The 14,993-nt window shown below is 39.6% G+C and overlaps 1 protein-coding gene and 1 long non-coding RNA gene across 3 annotated transcripts in view; one reads left to right on the forward strand and one right to left on the reverse strand.

Moving 5' to 3' along the window:
- The window catches only part of LOC121733423, a 16,710-nt gene continuing 1,717 nt past the window's right edge, over positions 1 to 14,993 (forward strand). For both annotated transcript variants that reach the window (XM_042123680.1, XM_042123681.1), the window contains exons 1-10: positions 1 to 171; positions 1,679 to 1,837; positions 2,672 to 2,781; positions 3,239 to 3,383; positions 4,047 to 4,247; positions 8,099 to 8,228; positions 8,756 to 8,862; positions 9,433 to 9,624; positions 11,382 to 11,598; positions 12,032 to 12,144. In XM_042123680.1, the coding sequence (XP_041979614.1) occupies positions 103 to 171; positions 1,679 to 1,837; positions 2,672 to 2,781; positions 3,239 to 3,383; positions 4,047 to 4,247; positions 8,099 to 8,228; positions 8,756 to 8,862; positions 9,433 to 9,624; positions 11,382 to 11,598; positions 12,032 to 12,144 (1,443 nt within the window). In that variant the 5' untranslated portion in view covers positions 1 to 102. The remainder of the gene's footprint in view (positions 172 to 1,678; positions 1,838 to 2,671; positions 2,782 to 3,238; positions 3,384 to 4,046; positions 4,248 to 8,098; positions 8,229 to 8,755; positions 8,863 to 9,432; positions 9,625 to 11,381; positions 11,599 to 12,031; positions 12,145 to 14,993) is intronic.
- The window catches only part of LOC121733434, a 13,085-nt gene continuing 10,894 nt past the window's right edge, over positions 12,803 to 14,993 (reverse strand). Inside the window, exon 3 of the long non-coding RNA XR_006036556.1 lies at positions 12,803 to 13,053. This is a non-coding gene — a long non-coding RNA (uncharacterized LOC121733434). The remainder of the gene's footprint in view (positions 13,054 to 14,993) is intronic.

Raw genomic sequence — 14,993 nt, forward strand, 5'->3', positions numbered from 1 at the left:
TGTAGGAATTTTATTACCGTACTTATAGTATTTTTGTAAACAATGTTTCGTTACTTGGCTAAGTTTTGTTAGATCGATATAGTTTTGTTTTCGTAAGTAGGTATGGGGTTAACCAGCAATACTGGACTTTTAGCCAGCGTGCAGGCTAAACATTCGGAAAGGCTTGTGAAGGTAAGCTAGAAGCTGGTTTAGCTTATTATTTAATACACAAGCTGTAGCCCTAAGAAGTTAAAGAGGAGTTAATTAAAACTTAAAAGCTGCTTAACCTGAACGCAGAAGGTGTTTTTGTTTCGTGATAGTTTTCTTACAGCTTGGTAACTTGGTAAGTCAAGATCATAAAGTTAATATTTCCGCTAGGTACCTATAGCCATATTATGTAATATGTATTAACTTTATGGTCAAGATATAAGTACAAGATGTTATGTAAGTAAGTGTAGGACAGTCATGATGACGAGGCATATTTTGAAATGTAAACAATACATTCAAATTTTTTGATATGGTGCTAATGCGACGCTAGGCGACAGCCCAGGGCGCCGCCGGATAAAAAGGGGCACTGAAGGCAAACAAAAGGGGCGCCAATTTTATTCAGCACTACCAGCACCTTGGGCGCCAAAAAAATCTCGCCCAGGTGCTGGTAGTGCTAAAACCGGCACCTGTGCTAATGATATTGCTATATCATCTCCATAGGGGCGTGGTAGGAAAAAAATAAAAATTATACCTAGTACATAGTATAGCGATTGTTGAGACTGTGTGTTTAAGTTCCTCCTCTTCACTTTCGGCCACGGTAGACAATTACTGGCGATTACGAACATATTCGTCTATTGCTCATGAGTCATGGCCGTGGTCATGGCCAACGCGACGCATTGTGCATGCTATGCACTACAGATGCAGCTTCAAAATCGCATGCATCATGATTCATGGCAGTGTTGCCAGACGGCCAACTCGGTTTCTCCCCAAGTGTTCCCCGAAATCCCCCCAAAATTCGGGATTTTAAGAAAAATCCCCCCACAAATTATAAAAGAAAAATTTTGTTCATTATGAATGGGAATTTCACAAATGGATACGATGAATGTACACTATTTCTGCAATAGCGTCCAATCTTTATAGAATCAGCATCTTCGCGAGCTCCTTGATCATTTTTATGGTTCCGTAAGTCGTAACCAAAGGGTAAAAACGGGCCCATAGTACTTAGATTTCGCCGTCTGTTCCCAGATTTTTTCCTCCAACAATCCCCCCAAAAAATTGTTCCCCCCACTTTTCCCCCCATCACCTAAAAAAACCCCCAAATTTGGGGGGATTCCCCCCAATCTGGCATCACTGATTCATGGCCTAACGTAAAGAGACCGCATAAGAGTTGATGAATGGTCCCTAGACCCTATACCTACCGTTGTCCGTCGCGAAATTTACCAGTTCATTAAAACGGTCACATTTCTATACATTTTTACTATAAGGTAGATACCTAACAAGCGATACGTTATACAATTTAGAGCGTCTTTCTATACAAAAGACAGTCGCGCGTTAGCCTGTCTTTTGTAATTTGTATAGAAGTTGCGCTGTTGCCGCACTGCTTGCGACGTAATGTGAAGGCGCTCTTATGGAAAAAAAGGCCTGTCCAAAAAAAAGGTTCGCACATTACGAATTCGTAATGTGCGAACTTTTAACGAACTTTACCCCCTAGGAGCCAATCCAGCTATGCTGCGAGGTGTCCCCCGCGCCGTTCATCTTGCGTCCTTACGCGGGACTCTACAATCCCTTCTCCCACAACTGTTCAGTGCTCTGCAATCACCCAGCTGACACCACTGCCAAGGAGTACGTGAGGAGAGCTAAGGATGCTTGGGTATGTAGAAGTTCTGATGACTTCTAAACTAGTTATTGAAAAGTTAGACAAATGAGGGGTTGTTGGAAGCCTCCTATAATCTGAGCTCCTAATCGTCCTCTGGTTTAAAGGCTTTAGGACGTCACGTTAAAATGGCTATAGAGATAGTTTATAATTGTTTAAATACTTATTTTTTTTAAATGCAAAGGGACAATAATTACTTACCTACCTACCTAGTTTCTACTTCCTTTCTTTAATCGTGAAAGTTGTAAGTTTTGTTATACCTAAGCGTCTTATAAACAATATCGTGTAACTAGTGCGATAAAATCAATGGAAAATCTTGTAAACATTTACTTAATTTTTATTGGAAAAATATTATGATAATGCCGCCTTTAATGCGCAATAAAAATTCAAAGCACACCAATATCGATGGAGCTCAGTATCACGTTATAAATTATGAATTTGTGTAAGTATAAAACTTGTAATAGGCTAATATGAATAATATGTTATTTTAAATACTACTTACTCTATGCATATTTTAAGAGTAAGTCTAAGTACCATTACAAGTTTTTAATTACTTTAATGCAAATTTTTGATGCTCCGCAAAATTGAATTATGTACGCACGGAAACTGTTATCCGGAAGCATTTTTTTTTACTAATGTTTTTATGGAATATTCCGGCAAACGACTATCATCACCTAAATCTTTTTTTTTTTTAACTTAACAGAATAATGTCCATGATAGTCTCAATCTCAATAGTCAATAAGTTCTAACTTCTACCTATCATATCACTGTTGGATAATAAACTGTACAAAGGTTTACAATAATCAGGTGTAATTTATTTATGTTTTGTAGGTGGACGGCAAGGCGCACCATTTTCATGAAGACCTGTCGAAATTCGAAGACTGTGAGAAGGAGAAAACGCGGACACCTCACGACATTGTTACCGAGGACATGTTTAGAAGGTTCGTATATTGAATACCGAATAAGCTGTATTAATAATCTTAAGATACAAGTTTGAAAAGAGAAGGCTAGATGAGCTTTGCTCGGTATTCGATAAAACACGAATAAAATTACATTTTCTAAAAATGGTTCCTAGCTAGATCGATTTATCGCCCCCGAAACGGGAATATATAGGTATACTAAATTTGATGAAAATCGTTGGAGCCGATTCTGAGATTCCAATTATATATACAAGAATTGCTCGTTTAAAGATATAGATAAGATTTATACCTAATAGGTAAGTAGGAATGATTTTAGGGTAACGCGAACAAGCAAACACATTGCACACACACACAAACAAGCCTTTTGTCACAACTCACACGTATTAGCGCGACAGTCGACAGCATGCCAAAACGTTACAGAGTGGGTAATTTCTCATCTAGGACATCCATCAAAATGTTTCAATTTGGCATAATCCAGATACACGGAGACCGACTCGCGGCCGCTGACGCCCGCGCCGACGCTCGCGAGCGGCAAGTCGCGGGGCTCCCGCCGCTGCCTCACGCCCGACCAGCCGCTGCAGCGGACCGCCATCGTGCTCGACCTGCGCAGAAGCCACAGCCAGGTATATAAATATACAGGTTCTTTAGAGTCAGGACTCAGGAGGTAGAAAACAGGAGTTACTGCGGAGGCGAGCGACATCGGGAAAGACGGGCACGCAGCTAATAAGTCGCGGATGTGCAACGAACGCGCCGCTCACTGGAGTGAGCGTTTCGTGGACAAAAAAACGTCTCGAAGACGTAATGACATAGCAACGTCCTGCCGCCTGCGCTTCGTAAACTCGCTGCAAACACGCGTTGAAATCGTTGCGAATCCGCCACGACTCCACGACGTCCTCGCTGTACAGTCGCGGCGTCTTCGCGACATATTCGCTGCGCTCGCTAACCGCTAGTATGATAACGGCCTTATGGTAACTGGTAAGTGGTTTTCTCAGCTTCATCGGCAACCTAAGCTTGAGAAATAAGGTTTTGCAAAAATATGACACGTAAGTTTTAATGACATAATATAATATTGATTATGGGCTATGGCTCAAACAAGACAATTAACCTAATACTTTTCACATCTTATTATATTCCCTATGTTCACTTCGTGATTTTCTACTACCAAAGCTAGTGAATAGCTTCGGTAGTACTTTCCTACGATGTTCTTTTTCTCAACATTCTTCTAGGAGACCCTCCACTACCTATGGTATTATCTCTTTGACTCACGATATTGTCTATTCTTCCAGGAGACCCTTTACTACCGTGGCTACTCTGTCTCCGACGTGACCCACCACACCAGCAGCCCCACCAACGAGAGGTCACTACCCTCCCTCCACCTCTCTGACAACCGTCTGAAGCAATGCGAGCAACTGCCGCCGCTCGCTTCGCCCCTGGTACTCTCCAGACGGAGTACTAGGGAACCAGTCAGCGTTAGATCGGATAAGAAGGTACGTATTTAGAGGCGCAAGGCGTGGGCGATGTGGGCGAGTGTTAATAAAAATTTGAGTAAAAAAACTTGTCTCACAACAAAACGTATGCCCACATTAAAAGGTCTTGCCCCGCTAGTCGCAACTGTATGCTACAAGGCACTATCAAAGAAGTTAAATAATTATAAGGCATAAGCAGATGGCGTAGGTACGCATTAATTTGGGCGCGTTATGTGAAACCCAGCTAAGTGCTAACAGATCACGATTCATGACTAACATTGAATTGACATTACCATTTTACATTTACCACTAACCAGGCCAGAATATGACGCCGCTATCTGCGTAAAAATAAATTTCCTCGACATGTTATGGTAGGTACTTAATCACAGAAATGGTCCATTTCTGTGTACTTAATAGATATAATAGGTAAACAACTTTAATTTATTTTTCATTATAAAAATATACAGGGTGTAACAAAACTAAGTGATAAATCTTTAGGGTGTGTATGGTTCCCTTATGTAGAGTTCACTGTGAAAGTAGCAGTGCTGAAAGACCAATTTTTTTTCACTTTTGTATGGGCAAGCGCACCAGCGTCACGAGTTTTCCCATACAAAAGTAAAAAAAAAGTTCTTTGAGCGCTGCTACTTTTACAGTGAACTCTCTACGAGGAACACGTACACGCCCTTAAGTATTATTACTTAGTTTTGTTACACCCTGTATAAAACACAATTAATTTATAATAGGCAGCATCGATCGAAAAATCCATTCGCAGTCAATGAGTATTATGAGGAGTCCTAATGAAATGATGCTACCTAAAAATTATGCTACTATTGGGTTCCAATTTAATGCATGGGTAAAAGTATAGAACCTAAGTCCTATATAACATAATTTTCAAATTAGGATCATTAATTTACAATAGATGTTTAGTTTAGCTCAATTAATTATTATTTAAAACAACAGTCAACAATTTAGAGGTATTACAATATATAATATCAAAATGTGAGGTCATGAGACCGGTTTCGTCGCGCCTCGAAGCGCAGTTTAGTTTTTAATTTTTATTAAATTATAAATACATATCTAATGACTGTGAATTAAATTAAGTTTTATAAATAGAAACCTTCTTTCTTTCGGTTAGGTAGGTAATAAGATCGTTGTTGGGAAATATTGCAGTCTAAAGTTTAAACCTACCTAGGTTTTTATCTTCACTTGATCCTAAAATTTGAAAAGTCGCCGTAATTTATTCCTGGATACAAACAAACCTGTCTTCCTTGAATCTTGAATCATGGTATCCCGTATCTCGATACCTATTACCTATCGATATCTAACTAGTCTGTCAAGAAAGTAAAGAAATTAAAAAGGGGCGACATCGTAGTGTCATCCCTTTCAAATCCATAGTACTTAATAGTTCCATGTTCAAATCAATCAAGAATCTTATGTTTTTTAAGTTTATTGAAATCAATCAATCTTTTATACGTGGGATTATCTTTTATACGTGGGATTATGGGATATCAAAATTTTTTATACGTGGGAGAGCCATGCTTCGGCACGAATGGGCCAGCTCGACCGGAGAAATACCACGTTCTCACAGAAAACCGGCGTGAAACAGCGCTTGTGCTGTGTTTCGCCGAGTGAGTGAGTTTACCGGAGGCCCAATCCCCTACCCTATTCCCTTCCCTACCCTCTCCAATTCCCTTCCCATCCCTACCCTCCCTATTACCCTATTCCCTCTTAAAAGGCCGGCAACGCACCTGCTGCTCTTCTGATGCTGCGAGTGTCCATGGGCGACGGAAGTTGCTTTCCATCAGGTGACCCGTTTGCTCGTTTGCCCCCTTATTTCATAAAAAAAAAAACTGAAAAAAGGGATGACACTACGATGTTGCCACTTTTTAATTTCTTCACTTTTTTGACAGAATATAGCGGCTTAAGCGCGGAGAGGTAACACACAGACAGAAAGACAAACTTTCTCGTTCATTATAATAAAAGTATAGGTACCTGATATGATATTGATCTATTCAACATATTTAATGTAGCTTCCACTGGGATATCAACTACTACAAGAACTAACGAAGCGTTGATAGATAGTAAGATAATGTCGATAAATTAGTTTCGTATGCAAAGTACAAACTCGTAAGTAGTCCGTTACATATTTAGACGTACCATACACGGTTAACTCACTAGTAAGAAATAAAACAAATTGGCAATAAATTACACGAGTTTATTACACATTTAAATTTAAAATAATATGTTGTAATCTCAAGTAAATAATACCAAAATAAAAGTTATATAATTACTTAAATTGTTTAGTTTTATGTGCAAGTGTTTAAAAAAATAGAAACGCAATTCTAAAATTAGATTTTGGAACATGTTATATATATTTTTTAATCATGATGCCAGTGATTTCGACGACAAAGCTATTACAAAGGAAGAAAGAGGTGAAAAGGGAAATAAACAGAATAAACAAGTCCCTAGAGAGCATTCGGACGAAAAGGAAACCTTTCCTCGCCCCGCCTGTAGTAGAACAATGCACGTGCACCATCATGCACGTCACGAAGATCGTTATAAATTACGCGCCAAAGAATCGAAAACGCGGCGGTTCGAATATAATTCTGTCTATGACGTCATGGGGAAGCACTGGCCAGGAGAAAAGAATAAGATTACCCAGCGTGAAGCTCGCCAAGAAGTTTGCTAAGAAGGAAATGTTGTACGACAGTGCAGAGTTCATTAAAAAGTTAGAGGTACTTATACGAAAAGACTTTTATTGCGCGGGAAACGTACATTTTTCGCAACAAAATCTATCGTACCTAAGTCCTCTTTGAGAATGAAAAGAATTTGCATACCAAACATCACGGGCGTAGCCAGGATTCTATATAGGGGGAGGCATAGGTCTTTGGGGGGGGGAGTAGGAGAGAGAAAAATATGAGCTAGCGAACTGGGATTTAATGCAACTCTATCCATGTCTCTCCGCACCACGCTTAGGCCGCGTTTTCACTGAAGCGGAGCGGAGCTTAGCGGTGCCCGAATTGGCCAATCGTGCTATTCCAACGGAATGACAGCGAAGATTTCGAGCATGGTGATTGGTCAATTCGGCACCGCTAAGCACCGCTCCGTTCCGCTCCGCTTCAGTGGAAACGCAGCCTTAGGTATGAAACTCGTGAGCATTAGCAACCGGTCGCTCTTGCCCTGCCCATACCTCGCTATGCCCATGCCAAACATCAAAATCGGTTCAGCGGTTGAAGTGTGAAGAGGTAACAGACAGACACACTTTCGCATTTATAATATTAGTGTGAATTCCTTATTATACACACAATATAATAATGTACTAGGTACATAGCTTAAAGCAGGCGGCGTCCTAGCATGGCGGCAGACTTCGTACATTAATTTTAGCGTGGGAGAGCCATGAATGGGCCGGCTCGACCGGAGAAATACCATGTTCCCACAGAAAACCGGCGTGAAACAGCGCTTGCGCTGTGTTTTGCCGAGTGACTGAGTTTACCGGAGGCCCAATCCCCTACCCTATTTCCTTCCCTACCCTCCTCTTTTCCCTTCCCTTCCCATCCCTACCCTCCCCTATTACCCTATTCCCTCTTGAAAGGCCGGCAATGTACCTGCAGTTGTGATGCTGCGAATGTCCATGGGCGACGGAAGTTGCTTTCCATTTTTTTTTATGAAATAAGGGGGTCAAACGAGCAAACGGGTCACCTGATGGAAAGCAACGTCCATCAGGTGGACCCGTTTGCTCGTTTGCTCCCTTATTTCATTAAAAAAAACAGAGGCGGCGAAATTAAAGTGGCCTATAAGTACTCATTAAAATATAAATCCAGCCCTGCCTAAAAGTTTATTAGCTGTTACAAACAATACGGTATCTGTTCCAGAACCAACTGAAAGCGTTGAACATAGGAAAGGAGAAGAAACCCAAGAAGACAGAAGCGCCAGCGTCGCAGAGATCCAGGAGCGACAAGGATGCTAATGGATCTGAGCCTATTGATAACCCAGATGATAGCGGTCTGTTCTTTACATATTTTGAGTCATATACAGGGTGTAACAAAACTAAGTGATAATACTTTAGGGTGTGTATATGTGTCTCTTATAATAGAGTTCACTGCAAAAGTAGCGGCGCTGAAAGAGCAATGTTTTTCACTTTTGTAATGGGGAAACTCGCGACGCTGGGACGCTTGCTTAAAGTTGTAACAAAACTAAGTTATAATACTTTAGGGCGTGTATGTGTCTCTTGCATAGAGTTCACTGTGAAAGTTGCAGCTCTGAAAGAGCAATTTTTTTTGTGATTTGTATGAGTATTGAGTAAGCGCCGCGCGTCATGAATTTCTCCATACAAAGGTGAAAAAAGAAGTTACTCTGTCAGCGCTGCTACTTTCACAGCGAACTCTGTTTAAGGGACCCGTGCAGGCGTGCACACCCTAAAGTATTATCACTGAAATTTTGTCACACCCTTTAATAAATATTATTTATTATTATACCTAGTTATAAATTGATAATACAGTCAAAATATTTATTAATAAAACATCTTGCAGGCGAAGTCCGGCGTCGCGGCAAGCGGCGCCGCAAGGTGCGCGGCGGCAGCGACCGGCTAACGTCAGCCGGGCTAGCGGCGCAGGCGCAGCAAGACCCTGAAACACAGGTTAGTAGAATAGAATAGAAAATTCTTTATCCCACCAAAAACATTTTCATGTAAAAATGTTGCCAAGATGAGAACATAACATTATAGTTCGCCGTGTCAAAAAGTAGTGAGATCTCATGTAGAGCCATGTTTCTAACCTTACATACTCAGCCCTTAATCTAAAAACCTTAATTTTACACTAAAGCGCGGCAAAATATGTGATAATAATATAATGTGTCAGCCGTACGAGAAGAATCTAAAAACTCTACACATTAGTCAAAATCGGCGTCTTGGCCATTTTGTTATTCATCGTGCTATGGGCTTTGAACTTAATAATATATACTTTTCTGTTGTACTTACTAACTTTTATTTTAAAATAAAAAATATATCTCTTAATAACATAGTGTATACATGCCGCTGCAGGGATGCTAACTCATACGAATCACAAAAAAAAAATTGCTCTTTCGGCACTTTTTTGTGATATTTCAGCAGTGAACTCAATAATATAAGGTTAACTCCACAGTGACACATACGCACCCGCCTAGAGTATTATTACTTTGTTATGTTACACCATGTATATTATTCCCTCAGGTTGCCGGCATAGACACGGACTCCCGCAACCACAGTTCCCGTGGCTCCATAGCCCCGCCCCCCGACACGCCCCTTCTGCCCCTCATCAAATCAGCGCCGCGCAAGACCGACTCGTTCCTGGACGACGAAATACTGAAATATCTGCATAGAGAAGTGGATGAGGAGGCGATTGAGACGGAGTTTGATACGAAGGTATGCCTGTCTTTACTATAGTATTTAAAGCTAGATCTATCTCTTTCTTAAAGAGTAAGCTAGAATATTAAGTAACGCGTAGGACTGACTCGTTCCTGGATGATGAAATACTGAAGTATCTGCACAGAGAAGTGGATGAAGAGGCGATTTTTTATACACATAAATAATTATAATATTTGACATAGATACTCAATGAAAACTTTGTAAGTAATATAATATAGAATAATGTAATTGTACTTTGACAATAATAATAATTTGCATGCCTCAGATAGGCTAGAATAAGTTGCACCTCCTGTATTATAATTTGTAACATCTTTTTACCTACTTGTTCTGCAAATAAATGATTTGATTTGATTTTTTTTTAATGGGGGCAAACGAGCAAACGGGTCACCTGATGGAAAGCAACTTCCGTCGCCCATGGACACTCGCCGCATCAGAAGAGCTGCAAGTGCGTTGCAGGCCTTTTAAGAGGGAACAGGGTAATAGGAGAGGGTAAGGAAAGGAAGGGAAGGGAATAGAGGAGGGTAGAGAAGGGAAGGGAATAGGGGAGGGTAGGGAAGGGGATTGGGCGATTAAGAAGGAGTTTCATACCTTTAAAGGTCTGTCTCTTTCTAGTTTAAACGAAAAATAGCGCTGTCTCTTTCTAGTTTCAACGGATAACAGGAAAATCTCGATTTTCTCTGTAAAATTGTAATTAGCCTTACACTTAGTGTCAGCGCAGACAGAACGGAGCGCAGCAAAGAGGATATTATTAACGCACTTGAAAATAAACTTTAAAATTAGTAAGCTAAAGTGCATCCACTATAATGACATTTATCGATAGCATCATCATAAGCACAACACTAGTGGAAAATTCTAGAAGGCGGCACTCGCTTATGACGTCAGAAGCGGTCGTCTTTTTCCGACCGTGGCGCAGGGTGTGCTGACAACATTCGTTTCTAAACAATGCAGGCTAGGGATGGGGATCGTCAATTCAATCACTGACATTTTTATACTATATTTATTATAAATTAAGTAAAACAAACACGTTTATTTGTTTTATAATAAATTAGTTAGTAAAAACAGAAATGTTTTAATTTATGTGGATTTTTGTATCAGTAAATCATTGCTTATGTCCGGTCCCTTTTTTTTTTTTTTTTTTTTTTTTCGTTGGGGAAATGCTATTACGCATCCCCGGCGGTCTGGGGATGACTACCGGGGTATGTGGGACTCCCCAGGGCGGTGAGGCCGCGCCCGGGCAACTGTCGGATTTTTTCGACTCGGGCGTTGGACATCAATACGCTTTTCTAAGAATATTTTCGGTAATTTATTTAACTTTAGACATTATTTTTAGGTCTTCTAATTAAGAAACTAAAGTGTAATCAATTGTAAATGATTAATTCGTTAACTATTTATCAAGTATTAACATTATTTTAATATAATACAGTGCTATCAAACAAAAAAGACAGATTAACCGTGGTCGTAAATATCCGACCTTGGCGAAATGGGCACGAAAACATTTGTCGGATTATTCCGACCTTGGCGGCTAAAGGGTTAATGCTTAAACTTTACAAAAATGCTCGCGGGATCTCGAGAATACGCGGGGATCCCTTATCGCACTTTAGTGTAATAGTTTTAAAGTTTATTTTTAAGTGCGTAAATTTAAGTGCGTAAATAAAATCCTCTCCGCTGCACTCCATTCTGTCTGCGCTGACCCTTATTTGTTTTTATCGACTTCAAAATGAGGAGGTTATATATTAATGTTATTTTTCTTCCAGCGTCGCTACGTGCTGCAAGAGGCGTTGCGTACGCGGCCGCAGCGGGCGCGCACGCGTGACCTCCTGCGTGCGGGGGGTCTAGGAGGTCTAGCGGAGGGTCTGGGGATTCTAGGGGAGCAGGGGGTCTCCGGGCTGGGGGAGTGGCTGCACGTGCCGCGCGTGTTCTCCCGCAGGAACGCGCGGTTCACTCTGCCCATTGATACCAACGCGCTAGCAGGTGAGTTGGGACTGAGTTGTGCGGGGGGTCAAGGGGGGTTTTAGCGGGCAGTTTGGGGGAGCAGGGGGTCTCCGGGCTGGGAGACTGGCTGCACGTTTAATTGCACCCTGTATAATAGCGCAAAATCGTGCTGCGGCTCAATTTGGAACTAATTCCATCTCAACGGCTTTTCCCACTTCTGAGTCCTGACAGCTATACTAGCGCACGATTGTGCTGCGGCTCAATTTAGAACTAATTACTAATCAGACTCGTAAATCAAAATCGTATCAGTTTCGGGGGTAACGCTGCTGATTTGTTCCAAATTGTGCCGCAGCACGATTGTGCGCTGGTATATAATTGTCGGAAGTAGCAAAAGATGTTGACGTCGAGTTCATTGATCATTGGATTATTGATTCTGTCGTAAGTAAGACAGCAGGCTTAAATTCCGTTTCAGACATAACGCCGATGCAGTTCGCGGCGCGGTACGTGAGCATACAGAAGTCGAAGCGGCTGCTCTACCTCACAGTACTGCGGCGATTCCGCGACGGATACAGGATGCCTATAGCCGTGAGTCCTATCCGCTTATCTTGTTTATTGTTTATTGTTGTAAGGACACCAAACAGTACATACATTAAAAACTTATAGAAATGATCATAAATAGTCAAGAAGAGCTGATGCATGTACCTTAGTAGGTGACACAGCGTTTACAATAGCAAGTTTAGGCAGAATATTATAACATCACAATAATTAATTTAACTAAAACTAACAGTAAAATTAATTTATACTTAATTACAAGAAACAAAAATTATAATAGCAATTCAATAGTAAAAAAACACAAAATAAAATAAACAGCAGTCACATAGGATATAATCAAACATATAAATAGTTAAAAGTATACTAATTAATGATTAAAATGAATAAAATCTAAAATGACAATATATAAAATTCATAAATTATTACATTGATATTTAAATTAATAAAACATGTGAAAAATTAAAAAATATTGTGACAATGTATAAATATATATTACTAATCATTTAACATAAAAGTGACTAAAAATTTTCTTTTTAAATTGGTTGAATGAGTCGTGAAAAATGTCTATGTCAGCTAAATCATTATTAACAATATTATATTCGTTACTCATTCTAAGGATTGGTGCGTTAAGACCTAGATTAGTTTTGCAAGGAGGACCGCGTAGGATCTTACTTATCGGTCGTCGAGGTATCTTAGGCCGTGTTCAAACCAAACTTGACTATACGCCGCTGAATGTGAGCGAGCGTTACGCAGTTTATTGTATTTCCATACAAATTCCCTTTTTCGTTCACATCTAACCGACTATACGCCATTACGCTATAGGCGTGGGCGCGGACATTCGATACCGTATATTTTCATGTTCACTTACGTTCACACTGGGGCTCACAGTGAGCCTGCTCACATTCAGCGGCGTATAGTCAGTTTGGTCTGAACACGGCCTTACTAACAAAAATATTCACACATTGTATACGTCGTATATAGTCACTATACGCTGTACCAGGGGTTCCCAATCTTTACCAGCCTGCGGCGCAGTTACAAGTCACAATATTTTGTAACGGCGCCCTATCCTACCTAGCTAAAATAAATAAAAAAAAATAAAAATAAAAAAGCCTTTTATTTCATTAAGTACTAATTAAAAATTAATTTGTATAAAACATTAAATCTAGTTAATAATTAATAATAATAAATCTAGTTTAGTGAATTTTTTTAAAATTCATTACATTTCATTTAACCATAATATTATTAATAAAAATTGTATGCATGTTATAATTTATAATTTCTTTTATAATAATTGACATTTATTTATATTATTTGATATTTTAATGATTGATTAAAATTTACAATTTCATACTAACTATCTATTATTATAGTTATTTTCACAGTAGAATGTCTTATGGTATCCTTTTATGGGGAAACGCTGCCGACATCAATACAATTTTTGTGCTGCAGAAGCGAGCTATACGCTCAATTTATAAGATGTCAGCTTTTGAATCTCTGAGAGAAAAGTTTAAAGAAATTGGTATTCTAACTGTTGCTTCTCAATAAATTTTGGATAATGTATTGTATGTTAGAAAGAATTTAACTAAATTTAAAACTAAAAGTGATAGTCACGGTAGAAACATTAGAAATAGGCACAAGCTGGAAATACCAGTGATCAGACTTAGCAAAATAAGTAAATCTTTTAAAGGTCAATGTATACGCCTTTACAATAAAATCCCGGAAAACGTTCAAAATCTATCAATTAATAAATTTAAAAAAGTAATTAAAGAACGTTTGTGTACCAAAGCCTACTATACGGTCAAAGATTTCCTAAACGATAGCACATCTTGGGAGTAGGATGGCTGCTTGCAAGGCTGCTTCTACATTTATTATATGTGACTTACAATTGTGTATTAATATTGTATAGATTAAGTTATTTACATTGTAAATTTTATTTTTTTAAAAGACAAATTTTCCACTTTTTTACTAAAAAGTGGCCCCGTGCGAGTGTCTTACGCCGGTTCTTCTCGCCGGGTTAGTTCCCGAACCGGTGGTAGGCAACATGTAGTTCAACATTCTGAAAATATTTGATTCAAATTTATTCAGAAATAAAACAATTTTTATTTTATTTTATTTTATATTAATTTCATAACTACAATATTATCATATCATTAGTTCCATAATCTTATAATATTAAAATTTTGAATATTTTGAATATCTAATTGTAATTGTTTATTTACATGGTTATATTATTATTAAACGCCTCCGTGGTCTAGTGGTATAGAGCGCGGCTCTTGACTCGGAGGTCGTGGGTTCGATTCCCGCGTTGGAAACATGTTATTTCCAAGTTTGGTTAGGACGATGCAGGCTGATCACCTGATTGTCTGACAAGTAAGATGATCCATGCGTCGGATGGGCATGTAAAAAGTCGGTCCTGCGCCTGATCTCTCGCCAGTCGTGTCGGTCTTCCGTCCCACTGGGTTATGAGAGTAAAGGAATAGAGAGTGCTCTTGTGTACTGCGCACACACTTGGGCACTATAAAATTACTCCTGCGTAGCTGGCCTGGTTTCAATGAAACCGGCCACCGTCACCGAAACCGGTGTGGGAGCTATTATTATATATTATTAGTATTAGTAAGAACCCCTCTTTATTTGAGGGTGAAGGCCTCCTCCAGACTACGTAAGGCCTACTCCTACCTAGCTATTAAATTAAAATTATTAAATTAAATGATACCTAAGTACATAAATAAACACGTTATGGTATATTTAGTTGACGTGGGAGAGCCATGCTTCGGCACGAATGGGCCGGCTAGACCGGAGAAATACCACGTTCTCACAGAAAACCGGCGTGAAACAGTGCTTACGCTGTGTTTCGCCGAGTGAGTGAGTTTACCGGAGGCCCA

The sequence above is a fragment of the Aricia agestis genome, chromosome 13 (genome assembly GCF_905147365.1).
Source record: "Aricia agestis chromosome 13, ilAriAges1.1, whole genome shotgun sequence".
NCBI lineage: Eukaryota > Metazoa > Arthropoda > Insecta > Lepidoptera > Lycaenidae > Aricia > Aricia agestis.